This window comes from Lepidothrix coronata, unplaced genomic scaffold, assembly GCF_001604755.1.
Source record: "Lepidothrix coronata isolate B3197 unplaced genomic scaffold, Lepidothrix_coronata-1.0 Scaffold332, whole genome shotgun sequence".
NCBI classification, from domain to species: domain Eukaryota; kingdom Metazoa; phylum Chordata; class Aves; order Passeriformes; family Pipridae; genus Lepidothrix; species Lepidothrix coronata.
Genome location: NW_016690512.1, coordinates 160,646 through 186,659, shown reverse-complemented (window position 1 = coordinate 186,659; position 26,014 = coordinate 160,646). Strand labels below are relative to the sequence as shown.

The 26,014-nt window shown below is 42.2% G+C and overlaps 1 protein-coding gene across 1 annotated transcript; it reads left to right on the top strand.

Moving 5' to 3' along the window:
* The first annotated feature begins 11,058 nt into the window (after nt 1-11,058).
* Nucleotides 11,059-26,008, top strand: LOC108509087 (kazal-type serine protease inhibitor domain-containing protein 1-like). Its single transcript, XM_017838348.1, has 4 exons — nt 11,059-11,851; nt 16,938-17,098; nt 19,976-20,120; nt 21,487-26,008. The coding sequence occupies exons 1-4, from the start codon at nt 11,395-11,397 to the stop codon at nt 21,630-21,632; spliced, it is 909 nt and encodes a 302-aa protein (XP_017693837.1). The 5' UTR covers nt 11,059-11,394; the 3' UTR covers nt 21,633-26,008.
* Nucleotides 26,009-26,014: the final 6 nt, after the last annotated feature.

The following is a 26,014-nucleotide window of genomic DNA, read 5'->3' as shown; positions in this document are numbered from 1 at the left end:
CAAGTGCCACATCCACACAGCTTTTAAATCCCTCCAGGGACGGGGACTCCACCTCTGCCCCGGGCAGCTGTGCCAGGGCCTGACCACCCTTTCTGTGAAGAAATTTTCCCAATATCCAATTTACATCTCCCCTGGCACAGCTTGAGGCCGTTTTCTCTCATCCTGTCCCTTGTTCCCTGGGAGCAGAGCCCGATATCCCCCGGTTCCCCCCTCCTGTCAGGGAGTTGCAGAGCCAGAAGGTCCCCCCTGAGCCTCCTTTTCTCCAGGCTGAGCCCCCCCAGCTCTCTCAGCTGCTCCTCATCAGACTTGTGCTCCAGACTCTTCCTCAGAAAGGCCTCTTCCAGCCTGACCAATTCCATGATTACAGCAGACAGCCACCCTCAAGACTTGCTTTCATTGCCTGCAGCTTTTGTTACAACTTTGATGTTTTGACATTGTTCTGGACTTCTTCTAAGTTACACCTCTGTGCACTTTTTGGTGACCCAGCCTAGCCAACCACATGTTGTCTTGAAAAGTGTCAACTCTGTCTATTCCAATTTATTGATGATTTTGGCAACTTCAAGAAGGAAAGGAAGGACAGAAGGTAGTAGGGGAAGGAGGTTTTTTTCCAGATATTCAGACACATTCATATGAGAATCAGCCTTTCCCACAAAGGACTAGTATGTAACACATAATCTGCAGTGAGGACAAAGCCACAGGTTAAGCACTGCACACAGCTCTGTTTTGCTTAAGGGTTCAGCCTTGCACAGCTCTACAGGGAACAGGAACCAGTTTGAGTGGCAGCTTCCAACCTGATGGTTTCTGTGCTCGGAGCTGTTTCATCTCCCACTGACCACATCTGCCCTATAGCTCTGAGGGAGCTTGGTAGAGGACAGTTATCCCTAAGGTTCACTATTTCACTGTAAATTCCACTATTTACAGGATGCCAGTTTGTTTGTGCTCTTGGCAGAATGTGAATGTACAGAGGAAAAGACTGACTGGCTTTTTGAGATAATTCTGCATTGCAGTGATAGTTCTGGTCTGCAGAACGTTGCCCTAAGCTGCAGCTTTTGCAATCTGTCTCTTTTTAAGAACATTTGCTCTCTAAGGCTTTGAGGACAGATCCTTGTGAATGCTGACATGGGGAAGCAAGATGGATAGTGAACAGCATCAGGCAACGCCGTAACTTGAGGCACTTGCGAGAGATGCAAATGCTTGTAACCCAGAGGAATGTAAAGCCTCAGAATATGCTCTGAAGAGTCACTCTAGCTGGCAACCAAAAACAGTCTAGGAACAGCAGCATAAAGCACTTTGGGGATTAATTTATCCAGTAAAATATGAAGGAGCTGCAATGTAGAGGAGAGCTCAAACAGGTTAACAGTGGCTATTTGCATGCCTCCTCTAGAGCTAATACAGGTGTTTAGGGGAGAGAAGCACCACAGCCCAACATTCTTTCTATGCCCTCCACCTGTTTTTCCCCTCACTGTTCTTGTGCCCAGTTCAGCCAGCATAAGCAATAAGCAGGCACTGGTCTTGCTGCAGCAACCACGAGTCTGAGCTCACAGAGTGTTATTTTTCATTTTCAGGAGGATAAAGGGCTCAGTGCAGGAATCCTGTCATTTCAGAGCATGTGGTTTACATTAACATTTCCAAAAGGTATTTGTATACAAAAATAGTACCATCTGCTGAAAGGAATAGTCCGCATTTTCACAAGGTTAATTTCATTTAAAACCAAGTGATTGAATTGGTAGCATAAACCAATAGTTAGTGTCCCAACACACAATCAGGTAGCAAGCCACATCGTTACAAGGAAAGACTGTTTAGTGCTGGTACTTGGCACAGGTTTTATCAAAGTTCTTACTGATATAACTTTTCTATTCATTAATGAATAAAAGCTGTTTTAAATTACAGCCTGTTGTTACACTTGGGATCAGCCAGTGGGCTTCTTGTTAATCTGAGGAGAGTGTTAAGACTATAATGAATAATTTGATACATTTTCTTTCTTTCTTCTTACCTTTTTCAGATCTTTGTCTCAAATCCTGCAGGTTTTCACGAAGTTCCTGTAGTTTCAAACCCTTTTAAATTGTTTTTTACTCTCTTGGCAGTTCACCAGGAGAATTCAATATTGAACTGCAGTCTGCTTTGGTTGGGCCCAAAAATCTGTTATGTCTTACTTTCTTCATCAGATTAGATCAGAGGATTGCAAACAAGAAATCCGTATTTTAGAGCTGACATTTGGTTGCTCATCCCTGCTAGTAAGCTAAATGAACAGAAGAGTTATGAATTGTGAACAGGGAAGAGGAAGCAAATTTAGTTCTTGATATGGAGTTGCTTTTTTGTCCTCCAAAAAGGAAAGCTTTCGTATAATGTCAGTGTATTCCCTGGGGAGATTGCAGATCCTACACCAAGATAAGTATAGTGTATACTGGCACAGTTTTGAAACAGAAGAAATTTTCAGATCCAGGGTGTACCAGCACGATGAGGTTCTGATTCCTGTCTTTTAGGACAGGGCTTCAGCAGGGCCTGCTGGGCAGCTGCAGCTGCTTAGCACTGAACTGCCTGGAGGCATGGCCTGAGAACGTGGCACTTTGGAAGCCTGTGAATCCAGAAGCCATCTGGTTTTGGTCTTTCCAGTATGTCATAGGGGTTTTATTTTCAGTCACCCTGGAGAGTCCCTCCCTTTACCCAAGCCTCTAGCAGAAGAGGGATTTGAATGGAAATGGCCTGTGTCTGTTTCAATGTGGATTTTTTAGTTCCACTAAATTATAGAACATGTACAGCTTTATTAATTTGGGACTCTATTATGTTTTTATTGTGTTGAGACCTTTGGAAAACAAATCCTCAGACTTCAGAGAACATGGAATTAAAGCTCTGCAGGTAGAGTCAGACTATGTGGATGCCTCTCAACACTAAGACCAAATCTTCCCATCAGTCCAGAACTTTAAATTTATCCAGTTTGAGATATATGCCCACCTTCAATGCCTTGTTTTAAATACAGAGATTATTTCCCTCCCCCTTTCCCAAGGAGACAGTAAGTTTTGGCTTTATACTATTGGTTCAGATCTTCCCAGAGATGTCCTGCCTTCTTCTTTTGCTGCAGCCCACAAACATGACTGGGTCTACCTTTGCCATGTGCTGTGGCACAGGAGAGCAGCCAGGCAGTGTCCTTTCCCCTCTACTGCTATAATAAGAGCAATGCCCCCCTCCAGCATCACTGCACACCTTTTAACTGGTGTTTGTCATAAGCAGAGAAAGCCTCTTTAGTGCAGATGTAGATTCATGTCAGTTGTCATGAAATGTAATGACAAATACAAGATCAGACCAGGCCTTCAAGACTGCTTGTGCTTTCAGACATTTACTTTAGAACAGCATTTAACACAAAACCATTCTGACTTGCAGTGCACACACGATGTTTGTGTTTGGTGTGTCCAGCCACGCTGCAGCTGGAATAGACTGAGACTTCTAAGACTGCTCCATCAGCTTGGGAGAAAAACAATTCCAAGTATGCCCTGTTGGACAGGGACAAAGGTATCTGCCCTGCCAACTCAAACAGGAAGCCAGCTTAGCTGAAAGAAAGGACAGGGTGAAATCCCGAGCACATTTAAGCTAATGGGAGTCTGGCTACCAATTTAAATGGACACAGACCTTTACTTCTTAATTCATGCTCACACCAAGTCTTTATTCATATTCCCTCGCTTAATGCCATTTCCAGCTTCCATGACTTTTATTAGGAATAAATGTGCAAAGCTAAGAGCTATCCCAGATGAGGTACCCTTGGTACTGTGACCCTTAGAAACATCAGGATAGTGAAGGGGACAGGACTAGCACTGGGCTTCTAGAGATTGGCAAAGCCCCCCCAGTGCTCTGCCCTATCTTGACCCCAAGAGCACAAGCATTAGTGAAAGCAAATATCCCTAGACAAGCTTCATCTTCCCAGCGGCACAACATGGTTTGCCAGCATTTGTGCCAGAGATCTGCCATTGTTTGTTTGTTTGTTTGTTTGTTTGTTTGTTTGTTTGTTTTAACCTCCAAGTATTCAAAGAATCACAGACTATTCTGAGTTGGAAGGGACCCATCAGGATCATCCAGTCCAACTCCTGGCCCTGCACAGGACACCCAAACAATCCCACTCCATCCCTGAGAGTGTTGTCCAAACACTCCTTGAGCTCCCTCAGCCTTGGTGCTGTGCCCACTGCCCTGGGGAGCCTGTTCAGTGCCCAATCACCCTCTGGGGAAAGAACCTTTTCCTGATATCTAGCCTAACCCTGCCCTGACACAGCTTCAGGCCATTCCCTCAGGTAATTGAGATGAATGATGTTGTCTGGAGATTACTCCTTCATGACTCCTTCTGGAGGTATGAACACAAAAAGCCCAGGGTGCTGATCTGCAGGATTCTTTGATGCAGTCCTGTCTCTCTGTAGACAACACACAAAGTCCTGAGAAGAGCAGGAAATTAAACAGCAAGAGGCAATACCTGTGCTCTCAGCCCTTCTTTCGGGGCTAAATGTTGTTCCTCCAAGCTTGTCTCAAGTGTTGCCTTCTGTCCTTATTCACTCTAAAGATTTCTCCTGTCCCCTCTCACAGCTTCCACCTCCTCCTGATGCATAAGTCATGGGTGCCCAAACCATCTAAATCCAGCAAAGCCTCCCATCCCCACACACAGCCTGCACGTCCCCTCCTCTGGACAGCAGGACAGCTCCTCTTTGAAGCTCTCTAATCACAAGTGAACATAAATGTTTGTCAGAAGTGTTAAATTTTGGAACAATTCCAAACAAACTGAAGCGCAGTGGTGGGAGGCAGATTCCTGCTCATTGCTGGATCATTTTGACCTGAGCACCACTGCCCAGACACAACTTATTTGGACACTGTATTACCAGGGGTTGCAGCCTGAACCTAAGGCAGAGCTAATAGCGTCTGTGGAGGAGAAATGGAAAGAAGAGGTTGGAGCCTGATTTATGGTTTAGCCTGAGGAAAAAGAGACTTTAGCCCAGCTGGCAGCTCCAGGAGGTCCTGCTCTGCCTTTCCAGGCTGTTGTGGGACCACAGGGACCCTCCCAACATATAGGCCTTACTGACTGCAGCCCTTTGCTCTACACGCTCCAAAGAGATAAGGGAATCACTTGGGAATATCCCATTTATATTACTGTTCTGGCATAGAACAGGAAAGACTCACACTTCTAAAAACACCTTGGAAGTTTCAATGGAAGTGCATCCCCTTCTGCACAGATCTCAGAGCAGTGCTGGCTGGGGGTCAGGTCTGGCACTGGGGGTGAAACTTATTTCCCTCAAGAGATAAGAGTAGTTTATGTAAGATCCATGTGCAGCAGAGGTGAGGGGAGAGAATTTTGCTTGTATCACAACTTGATTTCTAGTTGCTTTCCTAGAGGAGGACTGATATAGGATACCTGTACATTTGATGTCATGAAGAACACTACTTTCCTCACTACTGCTGTGAGAGAAAGCAGAAGCTGAAGGAGCATCCCTCAGGTTTCTTCTCTGTACCTGATTTCCTGGTTGGTTTTAGGGACAGGTAGTTTTTGCTAATAAAACTTTCCATTATAAAGTTTCCATTGCTTTGGAAAATATTCACCTTGCTGCATAGATCAAACAGGCCCTGAAGTTATAGTTAGAATATCCTAAAGATTTAGTTCCCAATAATAACAGGGCTAAACCACAGCACTGCTAGAGGCAAAACTATATTATTTGAAATGAAACTTCTCATAAATATCCAGCTATGAAGCCACTTTATATCAGCTGCTCTTATACAAACTGGACATGGCAAACTGTCCTATCCATCAACGTTAAGATTGCCAAGAAAAATGACTCTATATTCATTGTCTCCAAGTTTCAGAGATCTCTCTATTAGGCTTTCCCAGGAAACACTGTGGTTTGCCCCTTTTAAGAACTTTGCTGGTACATGTCACTAGCAGCACCATCAGTGTCAACTTTGGGCTTACCCTTCCTGCTGTGCCTCCTGTCTCTGTGCATCTGCTGGGAAACAGATGGACAGGTGCAAACACACATCTGGGTCTCAGCTGCCAGAGCTAACGTTGCTTTTCAGTCTGTCAGGTAAAAGCACCTTGAAACATTGTCAAAGTCAGAACCATGTGGCTTTGAGGTTTTTTGTTTTGTTTTCTTCCAGTCTCTCTCCAAATGCTTAGAGCACATTTATTGCAGGTCTGTGATAGGGACCAGGCCAGTTTTCAGACAACCTGCTGAACATTGCACCCAAGAGGGGCTGAGAATAGCAAGGGGCACACCTGGACATTGCTAGACACTTTAACACCCACACCAGCCAAGCCTTGGTGACAGAGGTAAGTGGGTGCCACCCAGAACCCTGGGACAGGCTGGGGATCCCAGGGCCTTTCCTGTAACTCCCACCCTTTCCTGCTCATTGTATGCAGGCCCCCCAGCCCACTGCCCCATTTCTGTCTTGCTGCTTGTGGCTGTCAGCATGTGAAAGACACACTTTCTTGCGCTGCTCTTTTATTGTCTGGTTTTGTGTGTCAAGGTTTGACACATTTTCCCCAAGCTCCAGTGTCTTTGAAGCCCTGCTGTACCTGAAAGCACTCCCGTGGCATTGTTGATGTAGACAGCAACTGCCTTTGACACACAAATAGTTTCACTCAGCATTAAACTACAGTGTCTGCTGCAGTAGAATATGACACCTGAAAACACTGTGTTCTGTGCAAAACAGAGAACTAATGGAAAAGCATCCCCAAAATAAAGGCAGAAGGTAAACAAACCTTCATGTCCCTCTCCCTCAACAGGAAGGGGAACAGTGGTGGCTATTGCTTTCATACTGTTCTTGTGATTAAAGTGTACAGAGAAAGGTTTAAGATGAGCAAGTAAGATTTGCCAGGCTGGAAATGTGGGCAGGGCCTATGGGTGAAATGTCCTCCTGATACCTTTTGTGCAAGTTTCCTCACTACAGCTCCCACCTCGCAAAAGAATGACTTCAGTCTTGAAAGGAATCATTGAACTCTCTGGAAGAAATACTAGCTTATGTGAAAAGGAGTCCATAAACCTGTATTAAAGCAAACCCAAGCATTTGGTATAGCACAGTGCTATGAGGCACTTCTTTGGTCTTTGCAGGTTAAAATTTGAATGCCTACAGTGACCAACAACAATGCTGCTGAAATGTGTAACAGGAGAAATCTGCAGCCAGCCACTGGCGGAGACAGGTGAGCCACCAAAAGCCTGGTCAAAGCCTTTCATGGAAAGCGTCAGCTTACAGGCAGAGGACGGACATTAATTTTGATTTTTTCTTTTTTCTTTTTTTTTTTTTATAAATTATATGTAAGGCCTTAAAAATGCAAAAAAAATGAACCTACATTTTAACTTTACACAGAAAATAATTAAAGCATTATTAAAATATGCAAAATTTATAATTTAATTATACAATTACAGAGCCTTATAGTCTAATAGCCCCACTGTATGTTGCATATTAGCGAACAATTGCTTTCTTAAAGCTCACAGCAGAATCATTTACTTGATGCTGGAGAATAAGTTAATTACGGATCTCCTGCCTTTGATTAATGGATTTAATAATCATGTTACAGCAGAATTAACTTATAGTTCATGTGCTTACAGCCCTAATGATGAGATTCATGAAAGCAACATGTCAGCAAATAGGACTGGCCCCAGAAAAGGCATTGTTTGGAGACCCCAGGACTGCCTGAGCTGCATCACTGCCAGTCAGCACTTCTGGTAGGAACCTGCAGATGGCAACCCACCTTTCTCACTTCATCTGGCATTACTCCCCCCCAGTTGCCACTTCAAGCTAAACACCTCCACTGAAGCTCAACTCTGGATACTGTGGGGGGAAAACTTATCCCAGGAGACCAGTGCAGTGCCAGTAATGCACATACCCATTGGGCACAGCCAGTGGCCTGCTCTGACCCAGTACAACAGCAAACATTCTTTAACACTTCTTTTGGGTGCATAATACAAGTATAAGGTTCCTTGGATGGAAACACATTGAGTCAGCCAAGATTTCCTCTCTCTAAAGGTACCTCCAGTACAGGTAGTACAACCTAAGAGACAGAGCACTCTAGTTTCCAAACTTGACTTCAGCTGTTCAAGGAGAGGAACTAGAAAAGGTAAAAGGAACACTTGGAAGGTTTTTGTATTTTGCTGTTATTCGTCACAGGACTCCTGTGCATGTCTGTGTAAAACCAGATCTGCAAGTCTCGCAAAAGCCACATTCAGAAACCTTAACTTAATTAAGACTCAAATGGACACTAATAAAAACAGAATGAAGAGCTGAACGTTATTTTTTCTAAAGGAGCAGTACCTCAGGAATGCCCAGCAACAGGATTTCAAATTGCATCAGCCATTACCTATAACTATGCAAAGCAAAACAATGCAATACAAGTCAGGAGCTTAGCATAACACCAGGGCCCAAGAAGAAGGCAGGAAATGAATAGGAATACAATTTCCTTAACAAATCACTTACAGGAATTCTGCAAGACGTGGCCCATGTCCTGATGGACAACACAGCCTGAGGGTACAGGAAGCACTGGTGCCTGTCTTGCACATCCACCAGTGACATTAATCCACTGCTGCTTGTGTTTTTTTATGGGAGATATTTAGGATTAAGATAATTCAAGGTTTGTGCTGAAAATCAACACTTTTTTCCACCAAAGCAAGCTTCAGGGATTAGAGACATATTGAAATAATGCGTATTTTATTACTGAAGCAGATGGGACTATGCCTTTAGACATGCCACTTCAAACCCAGCTATGCATCCTGATCTCTCTCTCCTTCCTCCCCCTTTATACTTCTTGCTCTGACTCTGCCACACATTCATCCAGTGTGGAGAGTTCTCCTCAGCTTTTCACCGCGGCCTTGCTAATGAAAGACACTCAGACAGCTATCAGGCCATTTCTCCATGTCATACCACAATGCTTTAACCTCTCTTGCCCCAAGTTGTTCCAGGTGAGCTCAGGAATCAGTGGCCAAATAATATTCAGGTGCAGATCCTCTGCCAAGTGGCAGCTGTTTAAACGACATCACAGGCATTCTCAGTTCTTAATGTAGAGGCTGAATACACCAAGAATTCAGATTATGTGAGTCAGGTAAATGCCAAAAATGCTTTGTAGGATATCTCTGCTGGGTTTCCTCTGTGCCAGCTCACATGAGGTACTTCCTTGCAATACACTGTTTTTTAGCCCTCAGATCACAGGTTTCTTGGAAGACCCCAGGCAAAGCTCAGCCTTACCAAGTGCGGGGCTGGCCTGCAGACCTTCCTGCTTTGGCTCCACTTTGAATATATGGTTTCACCCCTGTAAACATTCTTTTACTTTATATGAGCCTTAGCAAACCCTTGTCCTATAGATACTCATCTCCTACAGCTGTAGACACAGATAATGAAATAGACAGTGATGAGTAGACCTTATAATGCAAAACTAAATATCCGATTAGAACTCAATGAGGAAGTGTGAAATAAAACACATTAAACAGAATAAGGAGGTGGGACAAAAAATCAATTTCCCATTAAATTTAGTGGTTACTATTTTTTTCTGACTCTCAATGTTAAAAGCATCAATTACACACACAATTTACTCCTTTACAATCTGATTCAAAGTTCAAAGCAAAAACTTGCACTGCAGAATATGAAGTAGCCCAATGATCACAGGGAAAAAAGCAGTGCCCTGCAGATCTCTCCAGGCTGGCTTCGAGAAGTGTTCCACCAATGTAAACTGAGGGAAATTGCATTATATGTTGTTTGGGAGAAGGAAGTGATTATGAAGCAGCCTGCTACTTCACTCAAAGCAAGAGGTGCAGAAGGTATGAAGCTGAACTTGGGAAAAGCCATGGAAATATTTTGGGATAAAAAGTAAATGACCTTAAAATATTTGCTTTTGTGGATGTGCCCAGAGGATGCAAGGCTGGTACAACAAAATGCATCCTTCAACTGAGCTTATGTAGCAGCTCTGCACCACGAATAATAAAAGAAGAAGAAAAGCTGCTTGGGGATGATTTCAGGACAAGCATGACTTCTCTTTTATTCCACTTTGATAACAGTGTCATAATTTTATATTTTTAAACTGTGATGCACGTAGAGTTATTTTAATCTAACCACAGAGACACTTCATTTGTAGGCAGTGGTGATCCTTGACCCATGGCATTGAGCTATACTTGTAGAGTCTGTAACTCCATGATGCTTCATTTCTACCTCCCACAGACAAGAAGATGCATCACTGGTGAGCTGCATGTGGTTTGAACAATGGTTACATCAGCCTGTGGGCTACAGACACCAAATCTCATCAGCAGTGCAAGGGAGGGGAGATTTCTGCCAAGGAGGTAGGGAGCATGTCTAAATCCTGAGGTGGACAAAGAAAAGTGTAACACCTGGTGAACAATGACCCTGCAAAGCCATCTCCCTGAACTGGCAGACATATATATACAGAAAAAGCAAGGGAAAGAAATCAGTTACCTCTTTCATCTTCCTTCATAATCCACAATGCAACTACATCTTAAGAAACTAAGGCAGAGAAGAGCTATGAAAAGATGAGTGCAGCACCTAAAACTTCAGCAGAATCTTCTTTTGAAGATGCTGGAGCAGCTTGCCCATGTTTGTCTGTGTTCTAAACCTTTTGCATATTGCTCTTAGAGACAAACACATTGTTTTGTGCTGTAAAGCACAGACACCTATAAACACTAAAAAGAAGATATATGGAGAGAGAACAATGGGTTTTTTAATGGTTATAGGCATCTTTCATCTTAAACCCAAGAGTTTAAAGTCAATTCCAGCTGTTTTGGATTGTCTCTTTCTTGTATAGAGCCTGTAAGTAAACTGTAAATTCAGGACCCCCTAGCTGTGATCATTAATAGATGACATTTGGTGTCAAACCAATTCCAGTTCTCTGGAGCACTGGCTCAGCCCTAGGGCACTGGGATTTTGGGTCCTGCTTTGTACCCATGTTTATCTTTTTGTGACCATCTTTTTCACCTGATGGAGGGCAGGGGCACTCATAGAAGTCAATTTTTTCGTTTTACACTTATTTACCCTGTTCCCCTTTCTACAATAGCTGCAATAAAATGTTGTTTCAGTAGAGCACTGTTTTGCAAATTTGGCTCAAGGAGCCACTGAGCAAACAGCTTTTCAGAGAGCTTCAACTCAGCTGTCAGAGGGGGCAGTTTGGTCTCTGTGCAAGCAATACTCACATTCCAAACTGCATTAGAGAAAAGCTGGTGGGGGGTTATGCATTTTTATTATCAGTTCCAGACTAGGACTTTGATGCTAATTTTTTCTTAAAGCCTGTGTTTGCAGTAGAGTTTATATTCTAAAACAAAGCCAGGATTGTGATGTTTTTCTCTCACTAGCTTGCTCTTCTTTATCTTTTCTTTTTTTTTCCTCCCCTTGGCTTTACTCCAAGGACCTTTTCTGCTTGTTTGTTACACTCTCAAGATGAAGCACTGGATGGTTACAGCAGTGCTGATAGCACTGGTACAGGTTTCTCAGAGTTTCCCTGCCTTGTACCACCGAGGTTGGTGGAGGCTGCTAAGGGAAGGAGATAGTTGTGGAAAATGCGATTTGACGCTTTGCTCTGAGCCTAAAGACTGTCCAGCCGGGACTGTGTTGGATCGTTGTGGCTGCTGTCTTGAATGTGGGAATGTGGAAGGTCAGATCTGCGACTTGGACCAGGGCAATCATTTTTATGGGCAGTGTGGAGATGACCTCGAGTGCAGGCTGGATGCTGATGAAGCAAGGTTTGGGGAAGTCCCCGAACCCCAGTGTGTGTGCAAGTCTCAAGAGAGCATCTGTGGACCCGAAGGGAAAACCTACGAGAACATCTGTCAATTCAACAAGGCTTATGCTGCAAAAAGAAATATCAGCATGAAACATAAAGGGCCATGTGAATCAGGTAATGTGTACAGAGGCACTTCCAAACTGAAAAAAAAGCTGATTCTATTTTCAGATGTCTTACTAGCTGCTCTAATCTAGCTTTATTAAACTAATATGGCAATTTTTTTACAATTATTATTATTCTGTTATAATACTACTTTGTGTTAAACATGTGGTTTAGCAGCTGGTACTTAATCTTGTATGTTATAAACCTCTAGATTAGACTAGTCGATTAAATCACATGGTGACTAATAAGCCATCAGTCTACAGACTGGCTCTTCTCTGAATAATCAGAGTATGATTATTATAATCAGAGTATGATTTTTTTCTACAAAAGTTGTCTGTGTAGTTGGGAATCAGTAAACAGATAGGATAGACTGGGAGAAACAGGCAAATGATTATTATTATAAGAGGACTAACCTAATTTTAAAGTGGTGTTAGTAAGGCAGATCTCATTCATAAACATACATACACACACATACATGTATGTATATGTGTATATATATGTATGCATGTGTGTATCTGTAACGGCACGCCTCCCACATGTATCCACCAGTGAGTATATATGGTAAGCAGTGAAGCAGGGGCAATAGAAGATAGGGTTTAATTAACAGCTCTGTTCTTTTTACAAAAAAAAAAATCCAAAATAATCCAATTTGAGAATCATCATAAAATCTAGCTAACCCATGAAACAGAAATTCAAATATTAGAACAGAATAAAGCTGAAACAATTTCTCTAAAGACACAGCGCATGAACAGTTGTCTGTGATGATTGTTAGTGGAAGGATTCTTAGGTGGGTTTTCAGGGGAATGCTGACTCCTGTTCATATGCTGTTCCCATTCTTCATATTATTACAAGTCATTACTCCTGAGCACCTTTCTCCTAAGACACATGAATATAAAATGAAAATGTGAAGAGGCTTTTATTTTCTGACTGAGAAATTACTGGGGTTTTTTTAAGTAAATGAAATATTTTCTCAAATGAAGTAAGTAGAAAAGGTCTGCGGGTCATAAATGGGTCACAGTTTTGGGAATCCAAAATTGCAACTCTGACAAAGGACCACATATGGGAGTAACTCAGGTACATTTTACCCACTCCTCTCTAGCAGTCTTAGACTGTATGCTGTGTTTTATATTGAATGAACACTGGATATTGAACACTTAAAAGGAAAAGTGATGAACAGTTTATACCAGGCTTCTTTCCTCTTTCTCTGGTTGCAAGAGAAAGATCCATTGAAGAATCCTTTATTTGCCATGAGGGTATTAAGCTGGGAAATGAGGCTTATCAGTAAAGACGTGCTCACCAGCCTGCAGTACAACTGAAAGCCTGTCAGCCTTTCGGGTGGAAGTGCCACTCTGTTAGCAAGTGCTGGTGTCTTTGCAGCAGAGGCAGCTGCTCAGGCACACAGGCTTAAAGCAATGGTACCTCTAATTCATTTAACAGAACTGGCCACGTACAAGAAACTTTAATTTGGAAGTATTACCACTTTTAATTGCTGGTGTTACCCACCGGGCCTCCAGTCACCCCTAAGGCACATCGCACGGCTGCTCCTCAAGCAGGAGGAATGAGCTTAGCTGCCCTGCATGCAGGAATCACCCCCAATGTTTTCCTGCGGCTTCCTTGGGTTCCCAGAAAGGCTGGACCATCTCTCCAGGAATGCAGAGAAATATCTTAAGGCTGCTCAGCTTACTGAAATGCGCCAAAGCCTGGGGAATGTTCATAGCCATGTCAGTGCTGTGCAGAGTTGAGTTAAGAAAAGCAGGGCCCATCCCCTCAGCTGCTGGGGAGGACAGTGCCCAGCTGGTGTCTGTGCCGCTGCAGCAGAGTCCCGCAGCCTGGGCAGGGGCTGGACTGGCGGGGGGGACACCAGTGCCGTGTCCCCCACCTCCCCGAGCTGCAGCTCACAGGCTGTGCTTTGCAGCCCGGCCGGAGCCTGAAGGGCCCAGAGGCGCTGCCTCGGCCCGTCAGAGCCGCAGTGCCAGCCCGGTGTGTGCCCGGGGCCATGTGAAAGGGCACCGTGCTTTCTCAGGGCTGCAGCTGAGGACAAAAGGCAACAGGGAGCCTGGCTCGGAGAGCAGCGAGCTCTCTGTAGCACCGGCTTTACCCACACCAATTTGCATGTGAAACAAACACTGAGCGCTGTGGGCTTTTGGTACCAAGCTATAAATATAACTTTCACTCAAGTCAAAGTACTTTGTTTTGTTATTTCTCCTTCAAAGCTGTTTTCTATTGATGCCAAATAGATTAATTGTATACAGCAACCAATGAATAAATAAATAACAATAAACTCCTTTCATCAGAAGAGTACAGCCTTTCATCTCTCCTCTATCACAAGAAAAAGGCCTAGGTCACTAAAGAAATACTGAAATAGCCTTTCCTGAAAGCTAGTCTTGATCCTATTTTGATAATATTTTACCAAAGTTACTAAGTACATTAATTATGCAAATTCTCTGTGCTTAAACCATCCCCATTCACATTCAAACCTCTCTTGCTGATAATTTAATGAACAGAACAGTCTAGCAGTGATTCTCTTTATATTTAGCTGTGTCACATGATTCATTTTAAACGTAAATTTTGGAGTAAAACCAAATAAATAAGCCACAAAATTTTCTGCCATTTTCATCAAATCAAACACAGATTAGAAAAAAATAATAATATACAATATGAGGAAAAAATATCCTGTGAATTACGTAATTCATTAGTCAGGAATGCTATTAGGTTGATTGCGAAAGGTGAAGCAGAAGCAGTATTTTGGCTTTTCCTGGCTTCTTGTTTATGTCTTCTCTAACACATGGGGATCATTCATGACTGACTGGGACTGTAAAAGGAAAGAAGCAGCTCCCGCCCATTGAGCTCTGGACGCTGAGACATCAGAATGCTTTCTATGGCTATCAACAAAAATTTATCTACTCCAGGTATCAAAGTGACAGGTTATCATAACAGGAAAGCTCTGTTTCTAATCAGTTATACAAAAAAAAGTACACACAGATATGCATGGGAGAATTTGTTTGAACACAAAATCTGAAACACTCAAAAATGAAGTTTATAAATTTCTGTTAAAATGGTACCTCATGACTTCAATTTTCTTCTGCAAATACAGCAAAATGGTGTTGTGAGACATGGAGTATTTTATTTCTGAAGGCACTTCAAGTTTGAGTAGATAATGCAAGTATTTGTCAAGTGTTCAGATTTAGGAAAAGCAGTTTGGTTAGATCAAAACTACTACTTGCTGTGAGTTTGATCTCACATGATGCCAGTCCTGGTCAGCCCTGTACTCAAGTGCTGGGACTCAGACCATACCCAGGCATTCCCAAGCTGTATTCTCCTCACAGTTAATGGCAGGAGGGGTATTTCCAGGGTGGAATTCATCCAGCTGTATGGGGGACAGTGCTGGACAGCACTGGGGTGGCCTCACTGGGCTTAGGCACAGCTGGGACTCAGTCCTTGGCCATGTCAGTGTTGTCAGGGGATGCACAGGGCACCCGAGTCAGCACCACAACAAAAATACTCACCAGGCAACATCTGCCTCTCTAAAAAGTTTTTACACTGCCTCTGTGCGGGAGTCATTCAAAGAACTACTGTGAGTCAGTGTAGACATTTGGTGGTTTTGGTACATTTTAAGCTTAACTAGATGTCTGATGATACTGGATGTATCCAGTATCTACTAAAAGGAGTGTGGCTGCACTGAGTTTTAAGATTTGAAGGGAAAAAAAATTCTCATCCAGATATTCAGTTAATGTTGATTTGAATACAAGATTTTTTAAATAATAGACAGATTCTGAATGTACAGTTCTCGTGAAAGAACAAGTGTTTAAGGGTTTAAGTATCCTAGTTTGAAAAACCTTACTTTTGAAGAGCAGCAAGATTGTTTATTGAGGTATTTATAAATGGGGAAATTGATAGTTTGCTGTATAATTTGTTTGCAGTTAATTTTAATCAGTATGCATTTCATATTTTCTGCATAGACACAAATCCTGAAAAACTGACAAATGTGTTAGAAAATATTGCTTGAAAACATGGAATGGGCTGTTACAATTTCAAATGCTGAAGCATAAATGCTGCACCTCTGTACTGATTCAAATATTGCAGGTTTTTACTTATTAATAAAATATATTAGTAATATAAAATAATAACGTATAATTATATAATAATATATTAGTAATATATTGATTATTTACTAAAGTTTCTATTTCCAGAAATCTGGAATCTGTACAAAAAAAAAATCGCTAATTAAATACAAGCCCAATGGCCCAGAAAATGAATTCCTTTTTGAGCACTGATCTGGAAATGGAAAACAGATTTTAGAAGGAAAAACATTTTTTGTTGACAACAAATAGATCAGGGGGAAAGAAAGCAGAGATCTCCAAAACAGGAAATCCGTGATGACAGTAAATATGTTATTTTGCTCTTTGAAGCTAAATATCATCATCTCCTGTTAACACTTAGTATGTTCATACATAGTCATAGAGAAATATGTATGTACTGAAATCATGTATGAAGGCATCAAGGGATGGTTTATTTTTTCAATGTCTTCAAGCCCCCGGGCTGGCTCCCTCTCGTGGTTACCGGCAGCTATTGCTTCGGGAAAAGGGAAAGCACAATTCAGAGGCAACCAATAAATAGTGGAGAGGGATGAGGGTAAGAGAACTATAGGAAACAAGTAAGTGGAAATGTAAGAGTTATAATAAATATAACATAGACCCTTACAGAATTAATTGAATTCAATCCTTTTCATTTGTTGTCTCATAACAAGACTATTGAATGAAATCAATAGCAATTGAGGACAAATGTGGAATGCATTAATGCTGCTGTTCTGTAACTTGTGGCAATGGGTTCCATGGGCGCGGGACAATGTTTTAGCAAGTTCAGGGCAAGACCAAAATTTGACAAGTTCACAATAGCTGTATTTTGGCCTTTAGCTAACCAAAATGGAACAGATATTCAGAAGAACTATCATACAATCAAGTCACTCTGTGACTGTCTGCTACAGAATTTCTTATACTCAAGAAATGTATCACATGCATCAGGAATTAACATTACGTGCTTTTGTGTTTGTGGTCCTTGGTGCACTGTCTTCTAAAACACCACTGTTGGTTCTTTGCAGCTCCTGTTATTTCTATGCCACCTCAGGATGCCCAGAATTACACAGGCAATGATGTCATTTTTGGCTGTGAGGTGTCAGCCTATCCTATGCCACACCTTGAATGGAAAAAAAAGGGGAATAAAATGTTTCTGCCAGGAGATGACACCCACGTCTCAGTTCAGGTAAAACTTGAGTTTTCCATGGCATACAGTTTGGCAAGAGGAGCAGGGTGGTGTCATGGTTTGAGATAGCCCCAAAATCCAATCCCCTAGTCTAAGCCCCCTCCCACATCTCAACCTAATGTGAGATGGTTTTTTTCCAGACAAAACACACCAGACTCAGAGTGGGGGAAAGGGAATATATTACAATGACTGTACAAATAAATACCATATCACATTATACACACAATCACAATATCTCTACCATGACATATAGTATTTACAATGATCAGATCTCTTCTCCCCTCCAAATAAAAGTCCAGGAGGGAAAGAAGGATAGATCCCTTCCAGTCTCTAAGCAGCATCTTCTAAGGCAGCAGGTCATCTGTCCTCTTCTCATGTATGCAGCAGCTGTAACTGGATTGTTGTAGCTGGATCTCTGTTCAATACACACAAGGGGGTCTCCAAGCCCCTCGGCTCTCCTTCGGTCCAAGCGAAGGCCTCACCTGTGGGCTGCCAGCAGGGACAAGACTCGCGTCACCACAGGTATATCACGAAATGCAGGGGCATCTTCGTGAAAGTCCCTTCCTCAGGGGATTCAAATTCCCCTTTGCAGAGCTCCGTGCTCTGTCTCAACTGCCAACGTGGCAGCAGTGGCGGGGGGAAGCCAAGGTCAACTCCCCCCGCATTCCATCTGGCCGTCCCGGTCCAGCTCCGGGACATCTTTGAGCTTCTGAGCTCCTCTCTCTCTCCAGTGCTGCATGTCCAAAACTACTCTCCAAAATAGGAGTCCATGTCCCTCTTCTCTAAGAGGGGTCTCAAGGGAGTTTTGGGGTCTGGTATCAGTCTTACCCCAAACTCTGTAGCTCTGCTGCTGCTCTCTCTCTCTCTCTCTCTCTCTCCCTTTCCAGGAGTCCTTTCTGCGATGCTGCATGTCTCTGTTGCCTCTCCGGTTCAGGTCTTATCTGTCCTGGCTCTGTGCCACTGTTTCTCTGGTCAGTGCCGGCTGCTGCTCTGTGCCCATGGAGAAAAACATCTCCCGGCATAACTACAGACACTTAGCCCAGTCCAAGACTGTTCCAAGTCTCTGCAATCCCCCCAGCCGGGGGCTGGGAGGGGGCCAGAGGCCCCAAGGGGCTCAGAGCCCCTACCTCGTGGCTCACAACATGGCCACCACTCCACCAACAACCCAAACTACAACTCATCTCTTCTGGTGCTTGTGATATGTTTACATTTTTGCAGGAGCGCCCATTGGGCAAAACTTCAAAACTTCCAGGGGTTTCCACCCCTTGGGGTCTACCACTTTTTCAGCCTCTGGGGGTAAAAATCAAGGTCCAAACCACCACAGGTGGTTAATCTGTGCATTCCTCCTACAAAACACAATACTGTTGCAGTAAATAGATTCCCAATAGGGGCCCTCTGACTATACAAAAAAATGATTATTTCAGTTAGTGCTTTGGCAGTCTCAGCAGAAGGAACAACAGCCAGGGTACCATCTGGCCTGCTCAGGGAAAGAAACAATGGAAGAGTCTCTTCATGTAGATCTGATTCTGAAAAAAACTGAGCAAACACATAAATGGAACCATTTAGGCTACTGCCTGAAAGAAGGAACATTCTGGGAAGGATGGCTGTTTGCAGCACCTTTTCTACTCTTGAGGCAGGAAACCTGGTTCTGACAGGTATCTAAAGTTCTCCTGTGCAAGATGCTGTTTCTGAAAACTGTCATTTGGGTTCTGTCCCTGAAGCATTCATAAGGAGATCAAAGAAACTGGTTCATTTTATGGTGGCCTTGGTGTTTTAATCTGAGGGGAATGAGTAGAATGGCATTGGTATAGGCTTCAAGCAAGTCTAGAAATAGGCTGAAAGTTTTAGCTGAAACCAAATAAATCAAAATGTTAACACTTTTAAATGGAAATAACATTCTGGGCTGGCAAATGATGCCAGCTGTACAGGCAGCCTGCAGGAAGGCTGAAGCCTGTACTAATGCATTCCCCAATGGTCAAAAAACATGAGCAGAGACTATGCAGTGAAATACATGGCAAATTTTTGGATACACAGCCCAAAAGCAGTCAGATCCAATGGACATGGGGCACAACCTGAAAAAAAGGTAGAGAGGAAAAACACAGAAAAAGCTAATTAAAGTACCAAAAAGTACCAGAAGTGGAAGTTATTTAGAAATTCTTCCAGAGGCAGAATGAACACAGGTGGGATTAGCGGATTTAAAGTTGCTGAGAGACAATGGTGCAAGGAGCCCCATACAAATGTTGGTCACCTCAAAGGCTAAACTGACCCCTGTTTACCTATCTCATTAATACATTCAGCATGAGAGCATCTCTGTTAACATCTCTGAATGGGTTTGCATTATTTGTTTGGCAAAGAAAGCTTACCCCTTTAGGAGGCTCTAGTCCAAACCAGTAGAAACTGATTGTCATGAAGTGTGAAAGCTCCTGGAATGTCATGCCAATCCACTAAAACCTGGCTGCTGAGTGGCAGCTTGGGCAGGCCCCTTGGCCCTGAACAACTCACCCAGATCCACTCCCCGCTCTCATCCTGAAGAAATTGCTGAGCTTGAGAACAGGGGGCAATGCTTTGAAGGAGCAGCAAGTGGTGCTGGGACAAGAGACAGGAGGAGCGCTGGGAATCAGCAGCACGAGAAGGAACAGAAATGAGAGAACTGTGAAGGGCAATGAAGGTGAAAGAGCGGAGATGGGAGCACATGAACCCAGAGGTGCAGAGCAGTAAGAGGGTAAAACATAGAGCAGGAACAAACAGAACCAAAGCACAATGGCACTAAAAAAAAAGCAAAGGTTGTAATGATATTTAATCCACTCACAATTATTTTGAGAAATATCATGGTGTCTCCTAGCTACTTAATTTCAAACATTTCTTTCCTTCTCAAAGGCAAGAGGTGGGCCTCAGAAGTATGGTGTGACAGGTTGGCTGCAGATTCAAGGACTCAAAAAGTCAGATGAAGGCATTTACATCTGCCACACCAGAAATAAGTATGGTGCAACATATGCCTCTGCAAGACTGAAAGTCGTTGACGGTAATTTTTTTTTATTTGGATGTAAAGAATATAAAAATGCATACAAACAGGCTGCAAAGGATGGGTTTGCCAGAATGCAGATGAAGGATAGGAGAAATTACCCAAAAGTGCCCATATTTTAACTTTTCTGTGTGCTTTTCTTTTACTTTATCCCCTAATGGGTTGATATTGTAATATTTTGCTGCAAATTATACCAGCTCCCAGAAAACAGAAAGTTGTGGATTAGAGCCATATAGCTGAGACATATCCTTATCCTACAGAAGTTGTTTGATATTAGTGGGACCCAGAACAACAGCTGTTGTAGCTGAGGGAGTCTTTGAACCATGGCAGGTCTGCTTAGCTGTTTATTTTTCAAAAAATTAGGAAGGAAACAGTTTTTGTTCCTTAATGAGAGTGATTAGAAAGATGTAAGAAATAGCTCTGCTGTTGTTTTGTATTGGGCCCAGACCTTCAGAATAACATCCTTCTTCCTCTAAGGAACTGGCTTTCCTGGCAAATTTAGAATAAGGATACATTGTCTTATATTTGCCTCCTGATCTAGAGGAGTTTGTCACTAATCTAGTTTCTGCAAGTGGCTTTCAAAGCTTTTCTGCGTCTGGTAATACTTGCAGGTGCAGAGGACCTGCAGAGGACTGACCTCATAGTTTACTAGTATTGAGAATTAAATGCATTTTCAATATGTCCTCAGCACAGGAAAGATGTGGACCTGTTAGCGTGGGTCAGAGGATGCCACAGAAATGCTCCAAGTGTTGGAGCACCTCTGCTATGGAGACAGGCTGAGCAAGATGGTGGTGTTAAGCCTGGAGAAGAGACGGCTCTGGGGAGACCCCAGAGCCCCTTCCAGTGCCTAAAGGGGGCTTATAAAAAGGAGGGAGAGGGACTTTTTATACAGGCAGGACAGACAGTGGTTGGACAAGCTAGAACAGTTTTAAGCTAAAATATGAGAGATTTAGATTAGATTTTAGGAAGAAATTTTTGACTGTGAGGATGGTGAAGCCCTGGCACAGGTTGCCCAGAGAAGCTGTGGCTGCCCCATCCCTGGAAGTGTCCAAGGCCAGGTTGGACGGGGCTTGGAGCAACCTGGGCTGGTGGGAGGTGTCCCTGCCCATGGCAGGGGGTGAATGAGATGAGCTTCAGTGTCCCTTCCAACCCAAATTATTCTGCGATTCCACGATTCTATACAGAAATTTCCTCATGTATCACAAGCTTCAGTGGTATGAGGTCAAGTCATCAGATAAAACCCCTCTTCTTTTCATAGATAACAAGGATTCAGAAACACTGAACTTGCTATATGAATCCAAACCTGTACTTTCAACTTTGTTCCTATCTTCAACTATTTTAATCTGGATTCAATTATGCTTTGCAGACCCATCTCCTCCATTTGCATTTACTGCTGGCAGTAGAAGTGCAAGCTACAGCATTGAATATGAGGACTATTATGACAATTCTGATGAAGATGATGATGAAGAATATGAATCCGGGGACTATGATAATGGAAACAACTCTGAATAATAGTTTTTATACATCTGTTGTCCAATACCTTTCACACTGTTATATTTACCAGTAATCTCTGTGCTGTAAATGGCTCCTCTGCTAACACATGTATATCCACCTTCCTGAAATTCAGCTTTGGATAAAGTGTATCATGCTACTCAGCAGAAATAAGAACAGTTGTAACACCTCACATTTAAATTGTTAAATATAATGCTTCAACATGCACCTTTCTACTAGATATACCAAAGGCATCAAATTTTATGTTAATTTAAAAATTATTTTATAATTTCTTTCACACATTCTAATTTGTCTAGCAAAAATGTCAATAGTTAAACAAAATTTTTACCTTGTATCAATTTGCTTTTTTTCTATAATGTACTGCAAAATATCAAAAGATTGTTCACATGGCAACAAGCCTAAGTATGGAGTTTGCAAACAAGTCTTTAATCTCCTTAGTTCCTGTTTTCTCTTAAGTTTCAGCAAGATTTTCCTTCTCATTTGAAATGTTCCATGATTAGTCTCATCAAATGTGAATTATGTGTCTTTTGGGGGATTATTTTGTTTACTTTTAATAGATAGATGAAGCAATCCCAGTCTAAAGCAAGTAAGTGCTGTTTTATTGGCAATACTCAGATATTCCTAGAAAAGATTCTTTGTGCATTCAAGCAACTGAGCACACCTTTGAACTCCTCTTTGTAACAGCTCCTGCGTTCCTCCTCAAAGTGCTGGCTTCCTTCCCCCAGCCCAGGGAGCAGTTCAGAGTTTGGGATGGTCACTTCACTCTGAACAGGGCATCACTGCAGTTTAAAGGCAGCAGTGGCTCTGTAGCTTGGTGCCTGCTTTTCAAACACAGAGATCTGCCCTACAAGGGTTCCTTTATCTTGTGCTGTGAAAGAATTTCTCCTACTCCGACCCATCCATGCTATGTCCGACTAAAGCACAGCCAGCATTGCCAGGCTGCTGGGAACGGCAGCAGAAAAGCAGGAATCGTTCTTTCTGAAACCCACTGAACACATGCACATTATTCAAATTGATCCACAGGAACCAGACAGCAAAGGAAACAGGTTCAAAAACATGATACTTCCGAGTGTAGAGTGAAAAATTTCTCCAATTGCTTTTGTTAACTATTTACATGAAGGCTGGCTCTGAATTAACGTGTGACTGAAGACATCAACTATGAAACCCACTTCTGGGGGGCACTTACATCTCTGGTTCCTATGGGCTGAGGGCAGATGAACAGAGGTAAATTACTCAACATTTAGGACTAAGGAAGCAGAAGTTCAGGCAACTGCTTGGAAAGTCTTCTTCATCCAAGGGACAAACTCACATAGTGATTACTGCACACACCAAGGTAACCATGAGTTAAATTCATGGCGACAAGAAAGCTTCAGGGGCAATGCTACTGTATGCATACACGTGTAGGATTTTTATGCATATACAATGCATCACAAATTCCTTCTTTAATGTGCTATTTGAGCCTTTTTTGCTATTAGAAAGATTTTTTTCCTTTCAATTTGAATTACTTTAGGAAATTTGCTTTAGACTGTGTTTGCCCTGAGGTATTATTGACCTTTGCCCAGGTAGCAAACAAGCAAAGAATAATTTATTTTGTTTCAGACTTCACAGAGTATTGTCAACTTGTAATAAGAAAGCATGTAATTGTGTCACTGAAAAAGATTAATTAGTTTAAATTAGGAGTATGAAGTGGCTTCATATTTGATTACTGATTTTGCTTTTATGGACTCTTCCTAGTCTTCTTAGTGATATGTCTAGTAACTTCTTTTGTTTATCCACTATATATTAACTTGAACATAAAGTTATCTGGTAGAAATCACTGATTATTTTTTATGAAACTATTTAATATATTCAGGATCAATTGTGATCAGCATTGCAAACTAATGAATTAGAGTACTAAAGTCATCACTAAATGGTGGCAATATATATTGGCGTAGCCTGGTACATGGCACAGAAAATAATCTTGAAATCATTAGCCATAGAAAGAAATTAGAATTCTTCAGGGCCCTTTGCTGTTGTTAATGTAAAATGAAAAACAGAAAGAAAAGAATGTTTGAATGAGCAAATATGCAGCACAACCAAAACAAATACCAGTCTGTGAGTGCTTGGCCTGATGGACTATGTCTATTTAAGAAAAGCTAACCTTCGCAGAACAAAGGATTCTAAATTAAATATGTTGCATTTCTCTTGTATGCATTTTTTTTAATATATTTAACAATATATAAGCCATTCCTTTCAGTAAGAAAACTGCATTTTAGGAAAAATACCAATGTGATGCAAAAAGACAAGGAACACTGATACCCTACACAATTCCTAGTTCCTTTTTTATGGGAGAAGACAGAAATGGCTGGTTTTGTTGACATGCTTTAATCAAGTCATTTAACATTAAATTATAAAAAGTATGGAGAAGGTTTAGCCCTCTCTAAGCAGCATGGCAAATGAATGGATCTAACTGTGAATGGATTGCCTGTAGCAACAGATAACCCAAAGTAAGAGCAAGTTCAAAAAGCTGGTTTTATTCCACCTAGCAGGAAACAAGCGGAAAACTGTGCTTTAGTCCTGGTACTGTATCTTGTGAAGCAGACCTAAACCCTTGTTTGATTGAGCTTCCGTTGAACACTGCAAGAATTTTGTTATTTTCCATGGAAGCAAGTCTGAATTTCATGGCACAGCTTCCTCCTGTCACATAAGCATCTTTACTCTGTCATCTCCCCCTCCCATGTAAAGGTAAAGACATTCTATAAAAGTTGCCAAAGAAATTATGCTACTTAATGCAGCTTTGTCCTTTGGCCTAGGACCCTGACATAGGCTGGGGTATTTTCACAATCTAACATTCTTACTTGCTGTGGTAAATCTCAGGAGTTTTGTCAGGTATTAGTCTAGGAATCCACTAATTCCACTAGACCAATTTTTTTCCTCTTAAAATAATCAGGCTATAGTTGACAGAAATCGGCTATAGAAAGGCAATTGTGTTTCAGAGATTAAAATAATTCAATGATGATTAAATCAGGTGCAGTCACAGGGCTGCACTGTGCAGCTGAGCACAGAGCCAAGTGTGTGCTCCCTGCCTGTCCCTGGCACAAGCTTTGTGCTCTCCACTTGTTAGTGCTCAGCTGTCACCACATGGAGACCCAGGCTGGGGGGGAACAGACGTTCCTGGCTAGGAGGAAACACACTTATTCCAGACAAGCTGGAAATTGGCTCATCCTGCAGAAACCCCATTTCTCACTCACACTTAGGTACATGTGCTGTCCATAGACTCTGCTCCTTAACTGTTTATTTAACTTATTCACCTCATTTCTGTTTTAATTTTGCTTCAGTCTTAAATAATTAATTAAGGTATTTTGTACAAAAGTGTATGGTTAAGTGATTCAACTGTGATAGTTCATGTACAAAGAAATTACTTTTCTTCTCCCCCCTATTAAATTGTCATAACTCAACCTTGCTACCAAAGATGAATCCAGCAAATTCATGTTTTCATTCCAGATCTAAAGCAATTTCTATTTCCTGAGACATTCTACCACAGTGGGCCTCTTCTTTGGAGCTACCAGGCTTCACATGGGAATATTTGCAATGCAGGTGATGAAGCATCAGGGAAACAATATTGACCTTCTTCTGTGCTGATTTACATGACATGTTTTCCCCACTAACCCTGAATTATTCCTTTAACTCTAGAAAGAGAATGTCTTGGATCAGACCCAGTCTTTGCAGTACTTAAGTAGTAAAATGTCTGTGGTAACTTAACCATGTTTATTGTCACAGGCTCCACCTATTGTCTAACCAGCAGTGGTTAGCAAAAATGGGACTCATCTCATTCAACTGGAAATCGAGACAAATCTATTCTCTAAATTTAATTTCCTTTATAGGCACCTATAGAAGAGGTTTCCCCCTTTCTGGGATCACAGTGTAATCTGTCCCTTTGGATGCAGATTTAACTGCCTGAGCACCACCTATTTGCCCTGTTGGATTGAAGCAGTGTTCCGTGTTTTTCTACTGTCAGAACACTTACTGCACTTTCCACAGTGGAATCCAACTCCCGGCTGCTGTGCTGGTCCAAAACCTGCCTCAGCAGCACAGGCATCGGTTTGCATCTTTTCAGTACAGACGGAGCAACACCATGATGGCTTGGCCCATGTATTGACTATTTGTATTTAAGAAATTCATGCTACATTGAATTACTCCCATGCAACTTGTGAACTGCTGTTGTAAAACGAGAATATCCTTATAATCTCTCACAGTCTGAGAGTAAATTCTTTGGAAATTGTGCGTTAATCTGCACCGCGCAAAGCCAATTGAAGGTGTACGGCAGCACTTCGGTGCGGTGACTACTGAAATCCACGGCTCCGTTCGGCTACCGGGACCCTGCGGGACGAGCACAAAGCCGA